At 34.8% G+C, this 23773-nt stretch overlaps 2 protein-coding genes across 2 annotated transcripts; both read left to right on the top strand.

The window, feature by feature from the left end:
* The first annotated feature begins 593 nt into the window (after positions 1 to 593).
* On the top strand, positions 594 to 7621 carry LOC116117496 (AUGMIN subunit 1). Its single transcript, XM_031403518.1, has 3 exons — positions 594 to 690; positions 6963 to 7100; positions 7195 to 7621. Exons 1-3 carry the CDS (start codon positions 613 to 615, stop codon positions 7300 to 7302), a joined length of 324 nt encoding a protein of 107 aa, XP_031259378.1. The 5' UTR covers positions 594 to 612; the 3' UTR covers positions 7303 to 7621.
* A 9400-nt stretch (positions 7622 to 17021) lies between these two features.
* On the top strand, positions 17022 to 23677 carry LOC116117492 (probable 28S rRNA (cytosine-C(5))-methyltransferase). The gene is made up of 13 exons (XM_031403515.1): positions 17022 to 17366; positions 17460 to 17518; positions 17613 to 17663; positions 18122 to 18257; positions 18357 to 18442; positions 18785 to 18883; positions 18999 to 19052; positions 19362 to 19506; positions 19761 to 19822; positions 20409 to 20496; positions 22215 to 22298; positions 22889 to 23050; positions 23130 to 23677. The coding sequence occupies exons 1-13, from the start codon at positions 17120 to 17122 to the stop codon at positions 23432 to 23434; spliced, it is 1578 nt and encodes a 525-aa protein (XP_031259375.1). The 5' UTR covers positions 17022 to 17119; the 3' UTR covers positions 23435 to 23677.
* Positions 23678 to 23773: the final 96 nt, after the last annotated feature.

The raw sequence follows: 23773 nt of genomic DNA on the forward strand, positions 1-23773 counted from the left end.
CCGAGTATCGCTCACAGGTACTAATTTTTAATTACTTCTTCTTTCTTTTGGGTTTTCAATTTTAATTCGTCTAATTTTTTGTTATTTGAATGGTCTTAGCTGCAAGGATTAGAGAGATTTTGGAATGTGGGACTGGCAACAGAGAGTTTGCCATCTAATGTGGTTTCTTCAGCTCAATTTCTGCTAACGTAGCTAATTTGTTGAATATAAGAGACACTAACTTAGCAGTGGGTGTTTCTTTATTCTTCAATATTATTGCTCTTCATTTTTGTTTTTTTTTTTAATTTTTAATTTTTTTACAATTCTTGATTGGTTCAAATTTTTTCAGTTTTCTTGTAGCAATGGGTGATATTTCGTTGAGAAAAACTGCTGTACAGGAGAAGAAGCAAAAGTACGCAAGGAGTTCTAAAATTCTTCTGGATTACACCCGCAAGCAATTGCAAGGTTAACCTATTGAAAAGGTATGTCTTAGATTACTTTTCTTTTAAATGCAATTTTAGTTCTTGCCGTGGATAATCCTTGAATTGGATCTTGAATCTATATCTTTTTTTTGATTTACTTTGGTAGAACACTTGCGCAACTAGAAGTGATGTAGCTCCTTGTGAAGCTCAAATGGAAAATTGGAAGACCAACTTGGCAGTAATGGCATCGAAGGAGCGACAGTACCTGCAGCAGTATAACAACTACAAGGTATTGATCTTTTGTTGTTACTTTTATTATTTCGAAGTAATATAGAAGGTGAGGCTCTTTTGGCCTCCCTATGTTAAATGGAGAAGAATTCTTGCAAAGATTTGACAAAGAAAGTCACTTAGTATTATGACATTCAACCTCACTTAGAGCCCATTCGGAGTAGTTGCCCATCTTTTAAGAGATTATTGAGAATTTAATATGATCCTTGTTGAGGAAGGAGTTAAAGTAGCTCAAAGGATTGGGAAGATAATTTGAATGAGACTTTGGCACTCATCACCTTAGAAACTTCATTTGATTGACATTTTGCTAAGGGCATAATGAAACTTGATGGGGAACCTTTGGCAGACAGCTGTCGTTTTTATCTTTCTGCAACTTCATTGAAATCAACTATAGATTTGGAGAGAATACAGTAGATTTATATGCTAATAGGAAAATTTTCATGCTCTCCTGTTGTTGGTATTGCATATTTTAACAATTCAAGGTTGAGAGAAGTTTTGAGCAATTGCTTAATTCTTTTCACGCACTCCTCCAAATTTTGTTTAAGTCAGATGCAGGTCCAAATTTTGATGCTCTCCTGTTGTTGGTATTGAATATTTTCAACAATTCAAGGTCGAGAGAAGTTTTAAGATTTACTTATTCTTTTTACACACTCCTCCAAATTTTGTTTTGTCATGAAGTAGGTCCAGATTAGACACTAGGAATTTATTTTTAAGTTCCTGGATTCTTAATTTGGCTAGTGTCACTGTCATCCTTGGATGTCTCGACATACAGTTTAGTATGATTAATTGTACAAACCATGTGGTATTGAAGGAAAAAAGCCTGTGAAATTCATTACATTTGAAAGTTTATAAGGATGCCTACATTCGTGATTTGAAGAAGATTGATTCATGACATATATTGTCTTGTTCAGGATCTGATCTCTTCTACATGATGATAGTTCGTACAAGCTTGAGGCTAGTAGACCCGGGTAACAAATTAAACCATTTGTTCTACATGGTTATGCATCTTAAGAAGTACTTGTTAGAAATGAATTACGGATGAGGGTTTGAAAGTCATTTGACTAAGAGTGGAATTATGAGAAAAATGAAGGAAGTGATATTTAAATGAGAGAAATATATGACATGACTAGACAAAGAATATTTTATATGACATAGAATCGGTTCATAGGAAATTGTACACCCATCATTTGTCTGATTTTACGAGAAGTTTAGGGATTAGAAAATTTTCAGTTAGCATCATCTTTAAGAACCTCATTTGATTTTGGTTTCATTAAGAAATCCCTTTCATCAATATTTTCAATTGCAAAAATTTATGTTAATTTGTTATTTGGAAGTTTAATGTTGGAAGTATTAACAAAGTTGACTAGGGAAATTAGGAAAAATAATGTAGTTTGATTCATTTCTTAAATTTCTTTGTGCTGTTATAGATTCAGTGAACTCCACTTGAATGGTTCTCTGTAATGTGATCTCAGCCTCTTAATTGTTGTTCAACTTGAAGAACTATCAAAACAGTTTGTGTAGTGGCTTTAGCAGTTGAATTGAATTTGATTTTCTCTCAAGCTTTGTTGGCCCTAAAAATTATTGAACCCATAGTGACCTTCTAAAAGAATGAAATTCAATGCCCTTTCTCTTCCTAATTTGTTTTCTTGAAACACTGGATGCAAACATTACATTCTCCAAGCTTTAGCAATTGATATGAATTTGATTTTCAATCAAGCTTGGTTGCCCTCAAAATTAGTGAACCTAGAAATTCAATACCTTTCTCTTGATTATTTAATTTCCTGGACAAAATATAATATTCTATATAAAATTCACCCCTGCTTGGATGTGGCTCCACAACTGTGTATAATAATATTGCAATTGTGAGAAGAGTAAATACTAAACATATATTTTTATACAATATTTCTCATATAGTATTACGTGATAAAATATGATTGATTGATTTTAAATTAAAATTAAACTTTTACCCAATCATTTTTTGCCACATAATGTTGTATGAGAATGTTGTATGTGTAGTATTATTTTTGTAAAAAATAGAAATAAAGATGATGAAATAAATGCCAGATAAATATGAGTTTTGATTATTTGATTTTTGGTAAATTAAATTTTAAAAAATTATAAATTTGTGATTGATAAAATTTTATTTGTAAATTGTTTATAAGTATAATGATAGAAGGGACATAGTTTCTACAAAATATTTTTATAATTATGAAGTAAAATTGAATTTATATTAAATAAATATCATTTAATTAATTATTAAAAAAATTCAAACTGAAGTAGAATTCGCCAGTCTTGGCAGGCCTGCCAGGCCATTGCCGGCAGTGGGAAGCGGTAGGTAATCAAATAAAGGTGTATAAGTGATAATGAAATTAAAGGGTTTAAAAAATTATACCACTCACCACTAAAACTTGAGAAACTATTTGCATCTCCTAACTATGAAGATTACTAAGAACACCCATCACTCACAATGACAATTTTATCCTCGGTTCTATTTACAAACCCCACCCCCCCACCCCCCAAAAAAAAAAAATTATGCAAGAAATTTTAAAACCTTTCGAAAAATTAAATTTATCTATTATAAAATATTTAAGTGGCTTAACTTGGAAAGACAAAAAAAGTGTGTATTTTTAATTAATTTTAGAAATATATACTTAAGTCATNGTTCTTGCCGTGGAATATCCTTGAATTGGATCTTGGAATCTATATCTGTTGTTTGATTTACTTTGGTAGAACACTTGCGCAACTAGAAGATGATGTAGCTCCTTGTGAAGCTCAAATGGAAAATTGGAAGACCAACTTGGCAGTAATGGCATCGAAGGAGCGACAGTACCTGCAGCAGTATAACAACTACAAGGTATTGATCTTTTGTTGTTACTTTTATTATTTCCGAAGTAATATTAGAAGGTGAGGCTCTTTTTGGCCTCCCTATGTTAAATGGAGAAGAATTACTTGCAAAGAATTTGACAAAGAAAGTCACTTAGTATTATGACATTCAACTCTCACTTAGAGCCCATTCTGAGAGTTGCCCATCTTTTAAGAGATTATTTGAGGAATTTAATATGATCACTTGTTGAGGAAGGAGTTAAAGTAGCTCATAAAGGATTGGAGAAGATAATTTGAAATGAGACTTTGGCACTAACTCACCTTAGAAACTTCATTTGATTGACATTTTGCTAAGGGCATAATGAAACTTGATGAAGGAACCTTTGGCAGGACAGCTGTCGTTTTTATCTTTCTGCAACTTCATTGAAATCAACTAATAGATTTGGAGAGAGATACAGTAGCTTTCATATGCTAATAGGAAAATTTTCATGCTCTCCTGTTGTTGGTATTGCATATTTTAACAATTTCAAGGTTGAGAGAAGTTTTGAGCAATTGCTTAATTCTTTTCACGCACTCCTCCAAATTTTGTTTAAGTCAGGATGCAGGTCCAAATTTTCATGCTCTCCTGTTGTTGGTATTGAATATTTTCAACAATTCCAAGGTCGAGAGAAGTTTTAAGAATTTACTTATTCTTTTTACACACTCCTCCAAATTTTGTTTTTGTCATGAAGTAGGTCCAGATTAGACACTAGGAATTTATTTTTAAGTTTCCTGGATTCTTTAATTTGGCTAGTGTCACTGTCATCCTTGGATGTCTCGACAATACAGTTTAGTATGATTAAATTGTACAAATACCATGTGGGTATATGAAGGAACAAGGCCTGTGAAGATTCATTACATTTGAAAGTTTATAAGGATGCCTACATTCGTGATTTGAAGAAGATTTGATATTCATGACATATATTGATCTTGTTCTAGGATTCTGATCTCTTCTACAGTGGATATTAGTCGTATCAAAGCTTGAGGCTAGTAGACCCAGGTAACAAATTAAACCATTTGGTTCTACATGGTTATGCATCTTAAGAAGTACTTGTTAGAATATGAATTAGGGAGGTGAGGTTTTGAAAGTCATTTGACTAAGAGTGGAATTATGAGAAAAATGAAGGAAGTGGATATTTAAATGAGAGAAATATATGACATGACTAGACAAAGAAATATTTTATATGACATAGAATCGGTTCATAGGAAATTGTACACCCATCATTTGTCTTGATTTTATGAGAAGTTTAGGGATTAGAAAATTTTCAGTTAGCATCATCTTTAAGAACCTCATTTGATTTTGGTTTCATTAAGGAATCCCTTTCATCAAATATTTTCAATTGCAAAAAATTTTATGTTAATTTGTTATTTGGAAGTTTAATGTTGGAAGTATTAACAAAGTTGACTAGGGAAATTGAGGAAAAATAATGTAGTTTGATTCATTTCTTAAATTTCTTTGTGCTGGTTATAGATTCAGTGAACTCCACTTGAATGGCTTTCTCTGTAATGTGATCTCAGCCTCTTAATTGTTGTTCAACTTGAAGAACTATCAAAACAGGTTGTGTATGTGGCTTTAGCATTTGAATTGAATTTGATTTTCTCTCAAGCTTTGTTGGCCCAAAAAAATTATTGAACCCTATAGTGACCTTCTAAAAGAATGAAATTCAATGCCCTTTCTCTTCCTAATTTGTTTTCTTGAAACACTGGATGCAAACATTACATTCTCTCAAGCTTTAGCAATTGATATGAATTTGATTTTCAATTCAAGCTTGGTTGGCCCCCAAAAATTAGTGAACCTAGAAATTCAATACTCTTTCTCTTGATTATTTAATTTCCTTGAAATATTGGATGCGAACATGTCTCTCTCAAGATTTAACAGTTGAATGAATTTGATTTTCTCTCGAGCTTGTTGGCCCTAAAAATTAGTGACTTGTAATTACTTTTTATAACAATGAAATAACCCTTTCTATTGATTATTAGATTTCCTTGAAATGCTGGATGCAAACATTTTTCCATTTTCTGATAGGAACCCACTCCCAAATTGATAGGGATTAGGCTGGGCAGTGGGCTTTTGATAGGAATTGGGTTGGGCAATGATCCTTTTGTGAACTTAGATAGAACTCTTCTTTAAAAACCGGCTTGTCAAGAGAGGGTTCCCAACTCCTTATAAATCACATACCCACCCCTTTTTTCTCTCAATGTGGGATCCTAACATTCCCCCACACTTTGAGACAAATGCCTTTGTTGGTCTTCTTTCTAAAGAGCACCCGCCCTCATCAGCTACCCCGCCCTCATTGCCCTTATTGCCCTTCCTTCGGGTCTTACTTCGCCCAGAAGCCTGTCAGCAACCCTCCTTCTCGGCCCTTCGGGGGGGGCCACTAGGCCCTACTGCGTGTGCTCGGAAGGTGGGGCTTGCTCTGATACCATTTGATAGGAATCATCTCCCAAATTGATAAGAATTAGATTGGATAGTGGGCCTTTGATGGGAATTGGGCTGGGCAGTGGTGCTTTTCTGGGCTTGGGTAGAACTCTCTTTGGAAAACCAGCTTGTCAAGGGAGGGTGTCCAACTCCTTATAAACCACATGTCTACCCCTTTTCCCTCTCAATGTGGGATCCTAACACTTTCCAAGGTGCAACCTTGATTAGGCGGCAAAAAAGTTAGAATGCAACTTATTCTTCTGGTATTTTTAAAAGTTCAGTTGTGGTTGTGGTGGTGCATCTATTGATTCAAGTGGTTATTTGATGGAATCTACAATAGGAGAAAAATCACTCTTAAAAGTAAATAAAACACTTAGCAGAAAAAAAAAAAAAAAAATATCGATTTGCTGGCTGTACAATTAAAAGACAATTTGATTGCGCAACATCAGCTCATTTGTTCTTCATTACTCTTTAGCTATTATTAGATATTTCATATTTTCTTTTAAATATACTTCTAGGTTCTTGCACCAAGTGTAATCAGGTGCGACACAATTATTTACGTTGCGAATGCAACCAAAAAAGTCAAGGCTAGACAAAGTCATATGGGGCTTTTAAATATTGAAACACCGAAGACCCTTTCTTTCTTCACTTGTTATGTTTTCTATATCATGTTTTTGTTTTCTCTATTCAAATATTTAACATATTTATGTATATGAGTGTAAAAGTATGGGATTATAGATATTGTATTTCTTCTCAAAATTTACATTATGGAACTCTGTCAGTCTAGATTTTTTTATTGGAGTTGTTGCCTTTGTACTTCCACTCCTGCTGTTTAAATTGGAATCCTGGATCCAGATTGAATATGGTTTTCTCTTTTTATGTTTGTTTTCAATGAAGCTTCAAAGGATGAGTTGCTCTCAAATCAATTATTCGTATATCACCTACATTTTGTTTCATTTGTGTATAATTTGCACCAAATCCCTTTTCCACAGGCATTACTCAATCGTCTGGGCTATACCCCTGAGATTAGCCACGGGGTGTTGGCTGAAATGGCTGAGCACAGAAAAGAGTTAGAGAAGAAGACAAAACCCATCCTGGATACTCTAAGGAGCTACCAAGACTTGCCGCCGGTAATTCTGTGTTTTATTAAATACAACACCGTCATTATACTTCTAAATTCATACATTTTGGATGGGATCGATAAAAAAATTTCTGTTTGTGCAGGATAAAGCTTTGGCTGCTTTAGCTATTGAGGACAAAAAGAGACAGTATGCTGCTGCTGAGAAATATCTTGAAGATGTACTACAGTCTGCCCTTGCCACCAACGATTGACACCCGCCAATTGTTTCCTATGTAAAGATATGTTAGACCCATTTGGCAGCTTTAGCTTGTAATCTGCATTCCCAAATGGCCCAAAAGAATGACACTTCAGATGTCTAGATGTCTTGTTTGCAAAATCTCCCACTGCAATTTCCCTCTCTTTGTGCTTGAAAATAAAATTACGTTGATTTATTTTACAGTCATAGTTTTGGTAGGTTTTATTGAGTGAATTAATTTTAGTCTTTATCTTATTTAAAGTTCTATAAATTCTATCTTAGATTCATTTAAATAGTATTTAGTTTATGTAATTAATTTTAATTTTGGGTTGAACTAGTATTTAGTTTTATATTTTATTTTTATTGTATTAGTTTATAATTAACAAGAGATAACGAGAATTTGATCTCTGGATAATAATTCTTACTCACTTGTAACCACTTCTGGTTCCTGGGACATTATTGAGTAGCTTTGGTTGTGTCAAGGTTGAAGCATTTTCTATGAAGAGGTGGCAATTATGTGAGCTAAGAGCAGCTTATGCCACCAACAAAACAAATTGAAAAAGAGAGGTTAAAGACATCTCGATAAAATACCATGACCGTATTACGTATAGAGTAATGTTATGCTTACTCACGAATTTACTAACTACTTTATTCACTTTTGTTAAAATTACATATGGTACCCATACTATGCTTATGGTACCCGTACTATGTTTTATATTTACAAAGATTAGTAAGTTCGTGAGTAAGCATAACATTATTGTGACCTATTTCACTAAATTGCTTAAAATTCAAGATTGCATTCTGTTCCTTGAAATTCAGCAATACAATTAACGAGTGGGATATGTTTGAATTGTTACAGGCCGTTTGATATATATTTTAAATACAATTTTTTTTTTTTATTTTGAAAATAAAGATACAACAAATGTTATAATAATGCGTTTGGTAAAATAAATACAATTTTTGTTTTTGAAAATAAAGATACAACAAATGTTATAAAAATGCAGTTGGTAAAAAGAAGTAGAATATTTTTAAAAATAGTTTTTGAATACAATCCTAATTCCTAAAAACTAGTGTAAAATTAGAAGACGATTTTGAAAGCTGTCTACAACTTTTAATCTGAAATCAATTTTTATATTTTATATGAAACACATTTTCAAATATTAAAAAGATGAGCAAACAACATGTTCCCACCCAAAGATTAGTGAAAGGACAAGTTTTCACCCCTAGTTTCATTTATTACATATTCTCATCCTTAAAGTGACACCATTAATTGTTTTCTTTTTAACAATTAAAGGCTAAAATTGTCTTTTCATCATAACTTGAAAGGGTGGTTGATGAGTAATTTGGTTGGGGCAATTAATTGATCAGGTGGCAGGCGTGTGAAAGATTTACTAAAAACAAGAAATAAACTCAACAAAAATATAGAGAAAAGATGCAACGAAAGAGACGAGCACAATGAGTAAAATTCTGGAATTTCTTTCTCTAATTGAATCTGTTACAGGTGGTCTGTTTTTTTTTATAGTTTTCAGTTATACAAAACACACCGTTTCTACAAACCTTTAGATCTTTACATTTAGGCCCCTAACATCTCATATATCCAATATCCCCTATTAAACAAAGCATGTCTTCAACTCTGAAATTCTCTGCTACATTTTTTGCCCTTCACATATCCAACATCCCCTCTTAAATAAAACATATTTGTACCTCTGAACTTTTTGCTACATATCCAGGACTTATGCCACTTCTATTACTCTTAACATTTTCTACTGTATTTTCTTACCTTCACATATCCAATATCCCTTCTTAACCAAAAACACATCTGCACCTCTAAACTTTCTTCCACAGTTTCTCTGTTCCACTTTTGCTCGTTCTCTGCTCTTGTACAACCTTATTCAGGCAACTTATCAGTAACATTTAGATTCTCCCTTAAGAAAGCCAACCTATTACTTGGAAGAGCTTTGGTTAAAATATCAGCAATATGAAATTCAGAGGCATCATACTTAACACTGACACTTTTCTGGGCAACTAAGTCACGAAGGTAATGCACATCTATTTCTATATGCTTAGTTCACGCATGAAGTACAGGGTTGGTAGACAAAGCCCTTACACTCATGTTATCACACTAAATAACATGCGTATTAGGAATATTTATTCCTAGTTCAATAAACAATTGTTTGATCCACACAATTTCAGTAGTAGTATGGCTGAGAGATTTGTATTCAACTTCTGTAGAAGACAAAGAAACTACCTTTTGTTTCCAGGAGCTCCACTGAACTAAGTTTCCACAACCAAACACACTATAGCCTGTACTTGATCTCCTATTAGTGATATCGCTCGCCCAATCAGCATCAACAAAGGCTTCAAGGGAGAAATGATCTTTCTTTGTGAATGACAAACCATGCTTAACAGTGCCCTTGACATAGCTCAATATTCTTTTGCATGTTGTCCAGTGGTTGACAGTGGGATGTTGAAGGAATTGACTTAATTTATTCATAGCAAATGCTAGATTAGGTCTAGACAAAATCAAGTATTGCAGCCCCCCTATAATGTTTCGATAGAGAGAAGGTTGTTCAAATGGATCACTATCTTCCTTTCCTAGTCAAGTTCCTATAGCCATAGGTGTAGAACAAAGTTTAGAGCTCTCTATACCAGCCTTAAGTAGAAACTCTTGAGCATATTTACTTTGAGTTAGTAGTAGCCCTGCATCAATTCTTTTAACTTCAAATCCTAGAAAGTAGCTCACTAGACCAAGGATTTTTTAAGCAAATTGGTCATTAAGATCTTTCACAATTTGAGAAAGTGGTTATGGATTATTTCCTGGAAGCAATATATCGTCTACATAGACTAGGAGATATACAATGTGAGAGTCTTTTTTGTAAAGGAAAAGACTTACATTGGAAGCAAAATTTGTAAAACCCCAAGCCAATAATGCAGCCCTTAACTTGTCAAACCAGGCTCTAGGAGCCTACTTAAGGCCATATAATGCCTTATGTAGTCTACACACTTGCTTTGTCTGAGAGAAATAAAAAAACCCTTCAGAAGGCATCATGAATACTTGCTTTGTTAATTCACCATTTAAAAACACATTATTTACATCCAATTGTTGTAATTCCCAGCCATTATAAACTGCTAAAGACAAAATAATTCGAATTTTAGTTGCCTTAACTACAGGGGAAAAAGTATCAAAATAATCAAGGCCAGGAGTTTGTTGGAATCCTTTGGCTACCAACCTGGCCTTGTACTTCTAAAGTGATCCATCATAGTGTAATTGGGTTTTAAATACCTACTTACTACCAACTACATTCATACCCTCTTCATATGGAACTAGTTCCCATGTTTTATTATCCAAGAGTGCTTGATACTCAGCATTCATAGCCTCCTTCCATTCTGGAGTATTCAATGCTTCGGTGATAGATTTTGGTTCTACCAATATACCATGAGTTGCTAGAAGAACATGTGCCTTAGACTTGGATCTAGTGATCATGGGTGGACATTGTCTGATGGAGCATTAGAGGAAGACATGGGTAACACTACCTCCAAGTGAATGCTAGGAGGATTCTAATTTTGAATGAACCAAGTAGGCATATTATTAGGAGAAACTTCATGATTAGCAATTACAGGACCAGAATAAGAGACAGCAGACGCATTAGGATCATAAGTCATGAGATGTTTTGAAACTACAGGAACATTAGCCATAGACTGAGGACTAGAACACCCTGTAGTAGATGGACATTCAACATTATGTGGATGATCAGAAGATGATTCTACTACAACTGGTATTGGAGGATGAGAGGAGGATGGAGCAGACTAAAGATTGCAATTAGAAGTGCCCTCATGTATAAAGGCTCTAGAGTTGGAGTTTGACAATGGTTGAGCACTATATAGCAGAAACCATGCTTGAGAAGAACCAAGTTTTTCTATGGATTTTTTAGAATCAGATGCTGTATTTTGAAAATCAGACTTGAAAGGAAAGTCAGTCTCATTGAACCTCACTTACTTTACTACATAAATTCTACTAGAAGCTGCCATACACCTATACGTTTTGTGTGCAAGGTTGTACCCAAGAAACATACATTTTTCTATGTGAAATGAAAGTTTGTGTGGCTGATAAGGTCTAAGGTATGGGAAATAGCTGCAACCAAACACTTTTACCATGGTATAGTCTGGTTCTTGATTAAGCAAACACTGAAAAGGTGAGATAAATCCAATGGCTACTGAAGGAAGTCTATTTAAGAGGTAAGTAGCTGTGCTAAAGGCTGTCCACCAAAATTTTAAGGGCATTCCAGCATGTGCTAGTAGGGACAATCCAAATTCAATGATCATCCTATGTTTTCTTTCCACACGCCCTTTTTGCTGATGAATATACGGGCAAGGATGCCTAAATAACACACCACGCTTCTGCAAATAGTTAGCAAATGGCCTATATTTGCCACCCCAGTCTGTTTGCAAGCATTTAAGCTTGGTATTTAGTTGATTTTCAACAAAACAGTAGAATTGAGTAAAAACATCAAAGGCCTCAGACTTAAACTTTAAAGGGTAAATCCAAACATACCTACTAAAATCATCTACAAAGATGATATAATACTTATAACCTTCAGTAGAAGTCATAGATGCTAGCCCCCACAAATCTAAATATACTATTTCGAACGGATGCTTTGCTCTAGACTGTGAACTTGGAAATCAACATTGCTGCAGTTTGCCAAACTAGTAGGCTTCACAAAATAGTTGATTATTATTATCAATGGAATGTCTTACATGCATTTTATTTAAAACAACAGTAAGCACTTTAGTATTTGGGTGTCCCAATCGTGCATGCCACAACATAGTATTATTGGAAACAGACTTTGATTGATTACAAGCAACTGAATAAACTAGAGTACCAACTGAAGAAGAGTCAGAAATTAACTGATTGAGCTTGGCAGCAGTTGAAGAAGAACAACCAGAGATAGTTTGAGCAATAACACCACCAACATTTGAAGAAATAACAATTGGAGAAACTGAAGTACTATTTGAAGAAAGGTCAGAATTCAACTAATTGATCTCAACATTAGCTGAAGAAGAACAACCAGAGGTTGTCCGAGTAGTAACATCACACACATTTGAAGAAATAACAACAACAGTAGAGTGAATTGCTGAAGAAGAGACTCCTCTTGGAAATGTCAATCGATAGAGGCCATCTTTGACAGTTCCATGGAGAAGAACTTCGTGGCTAAACTTATCCTTTACCAGGCAAAAATCATCATGAAATTCAATCATTACATTGTTCTCTTTAGTAATTTGCGAGATACTCAACATGTTTTTAGTGATACGTGGAATATATAAAATGTTATACAATTGTAAAGCTCTACAAGGTACAACTGAGGGCAATGAGATCATACCTGTATGTGTGATAGGTATGGACTGGCCATTCCCAACTTGCACCTAAGATCCTCCTTGATAATTAGCCTTTATCACCATATATGTTGAATCAACAGTCATGATTTGAAGCTCCCGAATCCATGTACCAGGATTGGTCATTAAGAGTATGTGTTGTTGCCATAGTCTGTGCAAAAGGAATTGACATTAAGGCTGAATGCTGATGAGGAGATCCATCAGTAGATAGGGGTGTTCGGTTCCGGGTACCCTGCATTTTTTGAAGGAACCGAAACCGAAACCGGAACCAACAGTTCCTTGAAATTTGGAACCAGAACCAGAACCGACGGTTCCGGTTCCTAAGTACCCAGAACCAGAACCTGTAACAACGGTTCTGGTTCTGATTCTGGGTACCCTGTAAAATTACATGACCCCCCAAAATTTTTAAAAAGTGGCAAAAAAACTCTTAAAAACTTACAAATACCCCCCCACTTGGCACTTGTTAACAAAAATAAAATTACAAATTACAAACTCCATTACTTTGTAAAGATAGATTGTCAAAAGTCAAACCAACTTACTTTAAATGTTATGAAATATAAATATAAATGTATTCACATTACTTTTTCTATAAAAAGTTTCTATTAACCCCCCTAATCTTTAATTTTATTTTATATTAGTCTCGGTTCCTGGTTCTTGGTTCCGGTTTCTAACTATAGGAACCGAAACTAGAACCGCACAGTAACAGTTTCAAAAATTTGGAACCGAAACCTACCCATTGACAACTGGTTCTGGGTAGGAACCGGAACCAAACCTAGGGTACCTGCCGGTTCCGGTTCCAACCGGTTCTTTTAAACACCCCTATCAGTAGAATGCTATAAATGATGGTATTGAGAAGGAAGAGGGCCATTAAAATCTTGAGAAGAGGCTGGAGAACCATTCTTGGCTAACAGGTCATGATGCTTCATATGAATTATGAAAGGCTCTTAGTGATGCACAATTTGTAGCAAACAAAGCTTATGCAGGTTCATGTGTTGATTTTGAAAAAGAGGCTACTGATTGTTGAACATTGAAGCTTGGTGAAGGACCTGGTGTAGGATAGTTTGGCATGGTATTGTGACCAGAAGCTGTAAAACCTTGATAGTTATGATCAAAATGGTGATAACATTGGATGGCCGAGTGCTTTGTTTTACCACAAACGTAACACACCAAACATGGCTTTACATATCCTCGCCCTCTACCTCTGCCTCTTATGCCATTATTAAGGAAAGACATCAGTCCAGAGGAAACAAATTGAGAAAAGCCAAGGTGAGGATACATAATTGAATGCAAGAACATTAACAGGTATTGAACATATGAATTCTGATTTTGGTAAGGAATCAATCTTGACTGTATTGGTGACAACTGAGGATTAGTAAATACTATCCCTTGTGAACCAAAAGCTTGAAGTTGAGATACTCCTTCATTTGACTCAATAGAGCCTTGCTTAGAAGGAAGTAGTGTTGAAGCCATATGCTCATGAAAACTGGACAGAGCATTGTTCTGTTTTTCAAGTCTCATCTCATGTTTGTGTAACAATATCTGAGCTTCTTGAAGAGTAGCTTGACTATTATTAGCCATCATATTAGTGGCCATAGCATCAAATTTTGGTCCTAAACCATCCAAGATATACAAGAGTAGTTTTTACTCTCCAATTTGAACTCCACTTGAAATGAACTCATCACCATACTCTTTCATCTTCAAAATATTCTCATTTACACTTAAAGATTCCTTCTTAGTACTTTGTAATAGATTATGCAAATGCAGTGTCTTAGCTTTCGAAAAGGACTAAAAATAAAGCTCTAAAGTATTCTAAATTTCATAGGCACTAGTACATTTAGCTATGTGTCTAAACATGGATTCTAATATGGATGAAATCAACCAACTTACCAGAAATTGATATGTTCTCTTCCAGCTAGAGTACCTAGGGTTTGGTTTCTTAATTCCTAACTCACAATATGATGATTTTTCAATTTGAAACATAAGATGACAAAGATTCTCACCTGTAACAAATCCATCAAGCTCATGAGAAGCTAGGGCGGGAAGAATTTGTGAATGCCAATAGTTGAAGTTCCTTTCCCCTAATTTTACAAAATGATTCGGTAGAATAGATTGAACAACTGGATTTCCTGCATTCTCAGTACCAGTCTACTCGACTCCAGATTTTGAACTGAAATTCATGATCTTAGGATTTAGATTAGCCATTGATGTTTGTCTTTGGCTCTGATACCATGAAAGATTTACTAAAAACAAGAAATAAACTCAGCATAAATACAGAGAAAAGATGCAACGAAAGAGACAAGCAAAATGAGTAAAAATTTGGAATTCTTTCTCTAACTGAATATGTTACAGGTGGTCTGTTTTTATAGTTTTCAATTATACAAAACACACCGTTTCTACAAACCTTTAGATCTTTACATTTAGGCCCCTAAATCTCATATATCCGATAGGAAGAGGTCAGGAGAAGAGGTGGCTGACGGTAGGGGAAAAGGCAGAAAAAGAACTCAATCAATAAACAATCAATTCAATTCCACAATCCAATCAAACTCTAATTCAACAACTCAAAAAGAAAAAGCCTACAATCAAACCCAAATTCAATTGATTTCACAAAACCCTAAGGTGAGTGGCGGAGGTGAACGGCGAACAATCGTGGTTGGGAAGGTTGGGGGTTTTGAAGGGGAGATGCCTGTGAGTGCAGGGGTGGTGTTATTTAGGGTTAAAGTCGTCGAAATCAGCTAGAATCCGACTAAGGACAATCGCTCAGCTTGTAAAAAAACCCCAGCTATTGTTTGCGTTTTCCAATTACAGACGACTAGTTTTGCCAATCAACCATCAATCAATCCATAACCCAATCAAACTCCAATCTGATAACTCAAAAAAATAGCCTCCAATCAAACCCAATTTCAATTGAATTCGCCAAACCATAAGGTGAGTGGCGGACAAGCAATTGTGGTTGGAAAGTTGGAGTTTTTGAATGAGAGATACCTGTGAGTGTCGGGGTGCTGTCATTTGCAGTTGAGGCCACCAGAATCAGTCGGAATCTGGCTAGGGACAGTTGCATAAAATATCCACCTGTGGCCGGCGTTTTCCAAGTGGGACAACTGGTTTTGGTTGAGGAAAAGCTAGGTTTTTGGTATGGGAGGTTCAGGGAGGCAAATGGTGGAGGTTTTGGGTGAAAAAAAGCCGAAAAAGTGGAGAAAACGCCGACAGTTGGGCTAATTTCAGAATACGGTGCAAAACTCTCTCAAAGGTTAAGGGCAGTTTGGTAATAATACTTGTCAGAATTCTAAAGTCTGCAACGATGTCACTTTTACGGTGGGAATCTGGAATAAATGAAACCAAGGGTGTAAATTTGCCGTTTTACTAATCTTTTGGTGGGAACATGTCGTTTGCTCTAAAATGATTAACATACAACTCAAAAATTTTCTTTATATTCTAGTTGTTCAAAATTATTTTTGAATTACAAATCAAGTAGGTTTTACATTTTTTCACCCCAATCACACTTTGTTCGTTAATGCATTCTAATTTCTAGTATAATTAGGATTTTAAGTTTATTTTTTTATTATTGTAATAGATTTAATAAGTTTATTTTTTTTAATTTTTAAATAGGGGCTACTTAAACAAAAGTGGGAGTAAAAATTCATTTTCCATTTTTTTTGAAGTGATTTTTAGCCCCCACCTAATATTTACCTCCATTTTTAAATTAATTTTTCGTTTTAACAAATTAAATTAATTTTTAATTACTAGAAATAACATTATAATTTCTGAATATGCTTATGTTTTATTTTATATTTTTTTGTTTTAATTTTTAATATTTAATCTTACATAAACTCTAACCTTAAATTTTCATAACTTAATCCCAAATTTTCATAATCATTGAAAGTTTTTATTTTATTTTAAATATTTGTTTGTTTGATGAAAATATAATACTAAAATGATAAAAATTATAACGAGATGAATCTAAACCTGAAAAAGATAAAATAAGTTGAAATTAGGAAATTGAAGAAAAAAATGTAAAAAAAAATCTAATAAGTTAGATTGGGAAAAAAATGTGTAAAATAAAAATTAATTAAGTTTGAAATTAAGAAAAATAAACCTAATTAATCTTAAAAAAAATATTTTCGTATTAAACGAGGTTTAAAGAAATCTCCATTTAATTACAGAAGACAATCAGAGATGTAGTAGTTACTCTGTCATGGGTGACACGGGTGAAGATCAATTAGACGAAGCTTAAAATCACTTATTATTTATTTTAATATTAAATTACGTTGGGCTTAGCCCACTGCAACCCGCCCATTTGCCATGGCAAACTAAACGGTTTACCCGCTTCATCGAAACAATGCGCAATGGCTGCTAAATCAAGGGTGTAAACTGAAAAACGGTGACGTATGAGGTCTCAAAAAATTGAACGTTAGTGACAACGATCAATTTCCCTAGCGTGAGCCATGGTGCGCAGCAAGGCGGCAACAGCTGCCACTGCATCAGGAGCTGCCAAGGCATCCAGAAACCAGCGACTTAGCAACGCCGAGCGGTCTGCTTACTTCGCGAGAAGAGAGGCTACGAAGGTCTTGCGGTGCGTCCTCCAAGGCGACGCTCAGCGCCGAGCCGTGGGCTCCATCAAGTCGCTCGTCTATAGCCCCTCTGTCAGGAACAAGAAGGCAACTTTCGCTTTGGTTTGTCAAACTCTGAAACGTAAGTTCAGCTACAAGGCCTCCACCACTACCTGGTATCTATGTATTTTTATATAATTTATAAGTTTTAGTGTTTGTTGCTTTTTGTATTCAGATCTCCCCATTATTAAAGAAGTTCTGGAGACTTCTAGCATACTGAATAGCAAATGGAAGGTAATTGTTGTTATTATCCTTATGTTTGAATTATTACTAATTTTTATAATAATGCAACGTTTTATGATGTCTAACCTTATTTATGCTCTTGCAGCGGCAAGAAGAATTGGTTTATATAATCACATACGATATTCTTTTTGGCCAGGTAAATTTTACTTACGAAGTTGGTTCAGTAGCTCTTACATAATTGGTTTTGTTTTTGTAAATGTTAAGACTTGGTTTGGAGCTTTTCATGCTTGCTAAATTTTGGTAGCAGATCATATAAAATATTTCAGCTGTTGCTGCACTTAATTACGGGCTCTATTTGGGCTTAAAGAGATTTTATTAGTGTGATACAAGTGCAATGTTAAAAGTATTGGATTACCAGGTGATAGTGTGAGTGTTAAGAGTTGTCACTGATTGCAAAACTTTTAGGGGTTCGATCTGTTTGGAATCTAGATTACTATACGGACCTGAGATATGATAATGGCTTTTGAACTCCCTAAATTAGTATAGTAATTTTCATTGCTCCAAGAACGCATTGTATCTACTGTCATCTGTGCCTGTGCTTTGTGCTTATTTCTTGGTTTTGTGGTGACTTTTGATGTGCTATATGTTTCCTAGGATATTTTATTAGTTGGTGATGCGGAGAAGTTTCTCATGCTCCGTAAAGATGCCATACAGTCGTCTCTAGCTCGGCTCTTAGTGAGGAAAAAAGCTAAGTGCATTGAAGACTTGACGGCACTTTATCAGACACCTGGTGGCTATTCAAAACTGTTCTCTTACTAAAGTGCATGAGTTATTTTAGTCCAGCCCTTTTAACACACGGCCTTTTTGTGTTTGGCTAATTTTGATGCAGATGTAACAAAACCTCGTTATGTTCGTGTGAATACTCTGAAAATGGATGTTGATTCTGCAGTACTCGAATTAGGGAAGCAATACATGGTACTAACTTTGTGAAACCTATTTGAATTTCTACTTGAATATATAATATAATATTTATATGATTAAATATTCTCTTTTAGTTCAGTGATATGCATGTTATCGACTAGTTAACCTCTGAAAATAATCATGAGGCATGTTTTAATGGCTTGTTTCATCATCATGTAATTGATGTAGTGACATTAAGTAATGATTTGATGTCTTTTCATTTTTTCTTAACCTACTTGTATTTTTTGTTTGTTTTACTTACAAATTAGTTTGATGATATACATGTCTCTTGCTTTTCTGGTTGACTTTTTATGTGGTTCATTTTTATTATGATTGTCTCTTGTGTGGGTTAAATAGGTTCGAAAGGATGACATGGTTCCTGACTTGTTGATACTCCCACCAGGTTCTGATTTGCACAATCATCCTCTGGTTGTGAATGGAAGTGTGTTCATGCAGGTAACGCTTTAATAATTCATGCCAGAATTTTGTATAATAATTCTTTCCTTCTGAAAGAGATACTGTGGATTTTGGTTTTTCATTGGCATTGTGTAGTGATTGTTTGTTTTCATAGGGAAAGGCAAGTTCATTGGTTGCAGCAGCCCTTGCTCCCAAACCAGGATGGAAGGTCAGCTATGCCTTCTTTTGGTCCTTGTACTTTGATCATCTCTGATATTAAGGTCTTCCCAATTTTTGTTTGCAACTAATGTTGTTCTTGTAGTAGATAAGCTCAAGTTTTGCTATTCCTTTTTTATAAAATAAATTCATAAGTGCTACTTTTATCCCATATATTTACGTGAAGATAATTGTCACATCTTCTTTGCTATAAATATTTCTTATAATTTTTTTTTTAAGAAATTGACTCCTAAATGCATGAAATTGTTTGTGAGTTCTTTCTTTGCATATTTTTCATGCCTTGTTTCAATTTTCTGTGAAGGTTCTTGATGCCTGTTCGGCTCCGGGAAACAAAACTGTCCACCTCGCTGCTCTTATGAAAGGAAAGGGAAAAGTTATTGCATGTGAACTGAACAAGGAAAGGGTTAAACGATTAGAAGATACTGTCATGCTCTCAGGTGCAACTAGTATCCTTCCAAAAATTATTTGATCTTTTAGATGCTGTGCACTTTAATTGTCTGCCGCTGGTTACACTTTTTTAGCTTGTTTAAAATTGTAAAATGATCTTCAGCCTCCATGTTGCTTGTTATCTGAGCCTGTTCTTTGTTTTTTTTTTTTTTAGTATCTATTTTCATTTGAAACATAACTTTTTGGTCAATCTTTTAGCTTGTCTGTGTATATTTTCTTCTGGCAACCAGATTATCCTTAACCTAGGTTGTAGACATTGAAGTCCTGCATGGGGATTTTCTAAACTTAGACCCAAAAGATCCACCATACTCTGAGGTAAGCATGATATCTTAAGTTCTAACTGTAAGGGTGATTATCCTGCATGGCCTCTTAAGAATGTTATAAGTTTTGCCAACAACTTTAGCGACAGTTGTCTGTATGTGTTATCTCATGATTCATTAATCTTTGCTTGTTGCTATTGGAATTTTTCCTGTCAGTGAGTGGTCAATATCATTTAAACACTATGGAATGGCTGTTGGGGCTACTAAGGGTTTCCAAAGTTTAGGCTATCGATTAAGTAACTCTGTTTTGTACTGTTAAAGGCTTATTAATTGTACGTTATAGGAAAGCAAGTTAAAATTCAGTGAAATAATAACTTATATGATCCCTGTCATTAATTGATAATGAGTTGGTTTTCCACTATAGCTACCTGGATGGGCTTTAATAAAATCCTGGGTTTCTAACATTCTAAAATACTGCAATTTGTAGTATTAGTTGTTGTTTCTCTTTCTCTCTTACTCTTGATTTCTGAGGTTAGCAGAGCACATGTGTCTTTTATTTGACGGGTAATTCACCTTTTGAATGCATTTGCTAGGCTACTATAGTTCATATCAGCTCTTTGCTCACAAGCAAATAATTTCAGGTCTGTGCCATTCTTTTAGATCCATCCTGCTCTGGATCGGGGACTGCAGTGGAGAGATTAGACCACTTACTCCCATCACATGCTGCAGGTAACGTAGACATTCTTTTACTAACTGGTAATTTTGCATATCTTCGAATTTAATTGAGGATGAGAAATTTGTTTTCCATGTTACAACTGTTCAGTAATAATGGGTATAGTACAAATTACTCTACATCAATTTGATTAATAAGCTTCCATTGATCGCATGTTTGCTTAGGTGGAATGGAGGTGGACTCCCACTCCACCGTTTACTTTGGCAAAGTTCTAGGGGAATGGGCTTTCCAAGGCAATGCTCATTCCCCCAAAATGGGGGAATCCCCTCCCATATTTGGGAGGAATGGGTAAGCCAGGTGTAGGAATACTGGAAAAAATTCTTCTTTGCCCACTATTTTAATTTTTTTCCCATTTTCCCTAGAAACGGTTTCTTTAGAATTTAATTATTTAATTTAAAAATTATTATACTATTATATTAATAAATAAAATATATAAAACAGAAATTACTGTTTTACCCCTATCACCCTAACCTCCACCACTGCCACATCACTGACATCGACCATTGACATTGCCGAAATCATGATATCAGCGTCACTACCAACATGTGGGGAACCTACGTCCGGTGATCTGTTGGTCTGGGCAGGTTCCGATAGCCAAAGATGCTAGAGGTGACTTCACGCATGGCAGCATGAACAATCTGCCGTTGTGCATGATGTCACTTTGGTGATCTTCGACAGCCGGAGTTTGCCCAGATCGGCAGTGCCGGTTCCTCACATGCCGCCAATGATGTCTGAACGTGAAGAAATGTTGTCAGGCCGGTGACATTGACCGGCAGTTGACCATTTTCAAAATTTTTATATAAATAGAAAATAATATTTTTAGTTTATTAAATAAAATAATTTATTCTAATATTTATTTTAATTTTATTATTTAATTAAATGTAAATATTTTATTAAAATATTTTTTAATTATAGAGTTATTTTTGTGTAATTAATATCTAATGGATTTAATTGTGATAAAATATACATATGTAACAATTTACTAGAGAATATTTTCGTCCAAAAATTATAAATTATATTCCAGTCTGTCACTGTTCATCATTACAAGTAGACACTGTGATGATTTTAGCTCCTTCACACATACCCATTCCCATCCCTTCGTCATGCAATCTACGAAGTAAATGACACCTGAGAGTTAAACGTATGAAAGATATACTTGAAATTGTTTATGCAAATTTTTTTGTCTACCCTTGATATGTGTATCTAAATTACATTTGTTCACATCTTCTTCTTTCTGTAATATTTTATCATTTACTTTGGTTAATACTATATCATCTGTCGTGCTTTTGGTGACAACTTTGTGCTCGCTGCTCTTTGCTTCATGTATAAGATCATTGCTCCAGAAGGACTGTTTTGGAGTGCATGTTGAAGATGGTGGAGCATAGGCAGTATAATCCGTTAAAGGGATTTTCATGTTGCATTCTCTAGGCATATTAGTAGATTGACCAATTCTCTCTCTCTTTCTCTCTGTGGCCAGATAATAGTAGAAAGGTGAAATGACATTAACAACTACCGAGTATTAGAACTTTTATTTTTTGGACCTGTCCGGTAATATTAGTAATGTTGATCATTAAACTTGAAGATCTATCATCTCCATTGTTTTTGCAATGTCAATATGATTTCTAGTTACACTTTCATGTTGTGTGTAGAGTCGCAAGCTACTGTGTACATTGTTTATTGAATTATATTTGTTTTGCCATCATAAATCTTGTAGGTCATGCCCCTGATATTATTGACACTGAAAGACTGAATAAGCTTGCAGCTTTTCAAAAGAAGGCTTTGGCACATGCACTATCTTGTAAGTTTGATTGCTTTCTATAGTTCACCCAAGATTATCTTTGCTATGTCTTTTCTCAAGGAGTGGAAATTCATATTTAACTTCATGGGGGTAATTAGTTTCTCAATTGAAGTTATTCTCAAAGTTTTGCACTAGTTATTTGAAGAAACTTGCGCCATTTAAATTAGGAGGTAGAAGAACTTTTATTTTCATTTAGGCCTTGGTGTGCCTTCTGTTTGATCTGGTTGAAGTTATCCATTTGGTACGAATTTCTAAATATGTAGTTGTCCATTGCCATGTAATTCTATAAGAAATTCTGGTTTCAAAATTTCTTGTACCTTTTTAGAAAATTGAAATCTTAGTTTGAAATCTGTACCTTTGATGATCTTAATATATCATGCCAAATAACATAACTGCACCAATTTATACGTTTGGAAATTCTTGTTTTGTGAGCTATAGGGATTTAAAGTTCGTGTCATTGTTGTGATTGGGATCTTTGATACGAGCTGCTACCTCTTCTGCAGTATCTCTCTGAATGTGACTTTACCTTGTCGTAGAGAATTGTTTTCGTGTTTCAATTTATGCTGTAATGTTATAATCTTTTGTTACAGTTCCAGCAGTTGAGAGAGTTGTTTACAGTACATGCTCCATCCACCAAACTGAAAATGAAGATGTTGTCAAATCTGTTTTACCTCTTGCTACTTCCTACGGTTTTCAATTGGCAACTCCCTTTCCACAGTGGCACCGTCGTGGCCTCCTAGTTTTTAAAGGCTGTAAGTGTGTTTCTAAAATATCTTAAAAACTTTATTACACTATTGTCTTTCAAACCCAAACGTGTTTCTTGTATTGCAGCTGAACATCTGCTCCGGACTGATCTGGTGGAGGACAAAGAAGGCTTCTTCATTGCTCTATTTGAAAGGAGAGACACGGCTGATCACTCAAAAATGCCTAGTAAGAGCAGCCGATGCCCTTGTGCTCACACAAGGGATTGCGCCAACGCACATAGGATTGTGTACAAGAAAAAATATGTAACGCCTTACATGTATAATAGAATGTTCAAGATATGGTCTTATGGTGGTCTGAAATTTGGAAGAAAGAAGTCAGGAGGAGCAACAATTAGTCTTGAATCTGAACATGAGATGGTTAGTAGTTCTTGAATCTTCAGGTACCTTGTAAATCTGGCAATCCACATTTAGTTTGTATATTTTCGTTTTAACTGTCATATGTAGATCGGTCTTGCTCTGGTCTCATATGAAAATTTCTCCATTTCGAAGTGGATTGTTAATTATACAGCGCAACAGATAAGTGGATTGTTAATTACACAGCGCAACAGATTGTCAATTTGTCATTCTGCTACCAGAATACGAATCTTTAAAATTTAATTTTATTCCTTACGAAAATAACCATTACTCCTCTTTTTTTTTTTTTGTGTGTTTTACTATTGTAGAATGGCAATCGCAGCTGCAAATTCAAGTGAAAAGATATCATGTTCTGTG

This window comes from Pistacia vera, unplaced genomic scaffold (assembly GCF_008641045.1).
Source record: "Pistacia vera cultivar Batoury unplaced genomic scaffold, PisVer_v2 Contig812, whole genome shotgun sequence".
Classification (NCBI taxonomy): Eukaryota; Viridiplantae; Streptophyta; class Magnoliopsida; order Sapindales; family Anacardiaceae; genus Pistacia; species Pistacia vera.